The 1,404-nt window shown below is 69.4% G+C and overlaps 1 protein-coding gene across 1 annotated transcript in view; it reads left to right on the forward strand.

Annotated features, from left to right (window-relative positions):
- Positions 1-203: 203 nt before the first annotated feature.
- Positions 204-1,404, forward strand: part of SKOR1 (SKI family transcriptional corepressor 1) — a 3,778-nt gene continuing 2,577 nt past the window's right edge. The window contains 2 exon segments of the mRNA XM_041418453.1: positions 204-452; positions 581-1,398. Of these exon segments, the coding sequence (XP_041274387.1) occupies positions 598-1,398 (801 nt within the window). The 5' untranslated portion in view covers positions 204-452; positions 581-597.

A 1,404-nucleotide genomic window follows, 5' to 3' on the forward strand; every position in this document is an offset into this window, starting at 1 on the left:
CCCCTCCCGCTCCCTCCCCGTTCCGCCGTGCCTTAAAGCCGCGCCGTGATTGACTGGAGCGCATCGGTGATTGACGGCGGCGGGGTCCCGGAGGCCGTTAATGTAAATATGCTGGTGCTAAGTGGGTGTGTCTTCCCGTTATTTTAGCTGTCACTGGATCAATGTGCAGCGTCTCCAAGTACGGATCCGGATCCTCCCTCGGTGGCGCGGCTGGTCACTCGCTCTTGTTGCATCTCGCCCGGGCGGACGCGGCGGCGGCGGGGCGGGCGGCGGCCCCGAGGCGTCGGTGAAGGGCGCGCCCGCTGCCCGCCCGCCCCGCGCCCCGCAGCTCCGGCTGCCCCGGGAACGGGCTCGGTGCCGACGGGCCCCCCCGGCCGATGGCGGCCCCGGCTCCGGGCTGCGGCCCCTAGTCCCGAGCAGAGCCTGCACGTCCAGCCGGGCTCCGCGGCGCGGTGAGTGCGAGCGGGCGGCGGATGGAGGGGTGGGCACGGGGATGGGGGGGGGGGGGGGCGGGCCGGGAGCGGCGGCGGGGCCCCGGGAGCGCCTCTAACCTGCGCCTTTCCCCGATTTCGTTTTGCAGGGGCGTTTTGGGGGGGAATGGAGGCGATCGCCAGTCAGATGGGAAATGGGAGAGATGCAAGCTCCTCCCCAAATTCAAAGCAAGAGCTGCAGCCGTACCAGGGCTCCAATACCCTCAAGCCCAACCAAGTGGGTGAGACCTCCCTGTACGGCGTGCCCATCGTGTCCCTGGTCATCGACGGGCAGGAGCGGCTGTGCCTGGCGCAGATCTCCAACACGCTGCTCAAGAACTACAGCTACAATGAGATCCACAACCGGCGCGTGGCCCTGGGCATCACCTGCGTGCAGTGCACGCCGGTGCAGCTGGAGATCCTGCGGCGGGCCGGGGCCATGCCCATCTCCTCCCGCCGCTGCGGCATGATCACCAAGAGGGAGGCGGAGCGGCTCTGCAAGTCCTTCCTGGGCGAGCACAAGCCGCCCAAGCTGCCCGAGAACTTCGCCTTCGACGTGGTGCACGAGTGCGCCTGGGGCTCCCGGGGCAGCTTCATCCCGGCGCGCTACAACAGCTCCCGCGCCAAGTGCATCAAGTGCAGCTACTGCAGCATGTACTTCTCGCCCAACAAGTTCATCTTCCACTCCCACCGCACCCCGGACTCCAAGTACACCCAGCCCGACGCCGCCAACTTCAACTCCTGGCGCCGCCACCTCAAGCTCAGCGACAAGACGGCCACGGAGGAGCTGTCGCACGCCTGGGAGGATGTCAAGGCCATGTTCAACGGCGGCACCCGCAAGCGGACCTTCTCCCTGCAAGGGGCGGCCGCCGGCGGGCCCGGGGCCGGCTCCCCCGCCGCCAAGGCCGCCCTGCACCCGCCGCCGCCCGCCAGC

Source organism: Onychostruthus taczanowskii, unplaced genomic scaffold (assembly GCF_017590055.1).
Source record: "Onychostruthus taczanowskii isolate IOZ18803 unplaced genomic scaffold, ASM1759005v1 scaffold6, whole genome shotgun sequence".
Taxonomy (NCBI): domain Eukaryota; kingdom Metazoa; phylum Chordata; class Aves; order Passeriformes; family Passeridae; genus Onychostruthus; species Onychostruthus taczanowskii.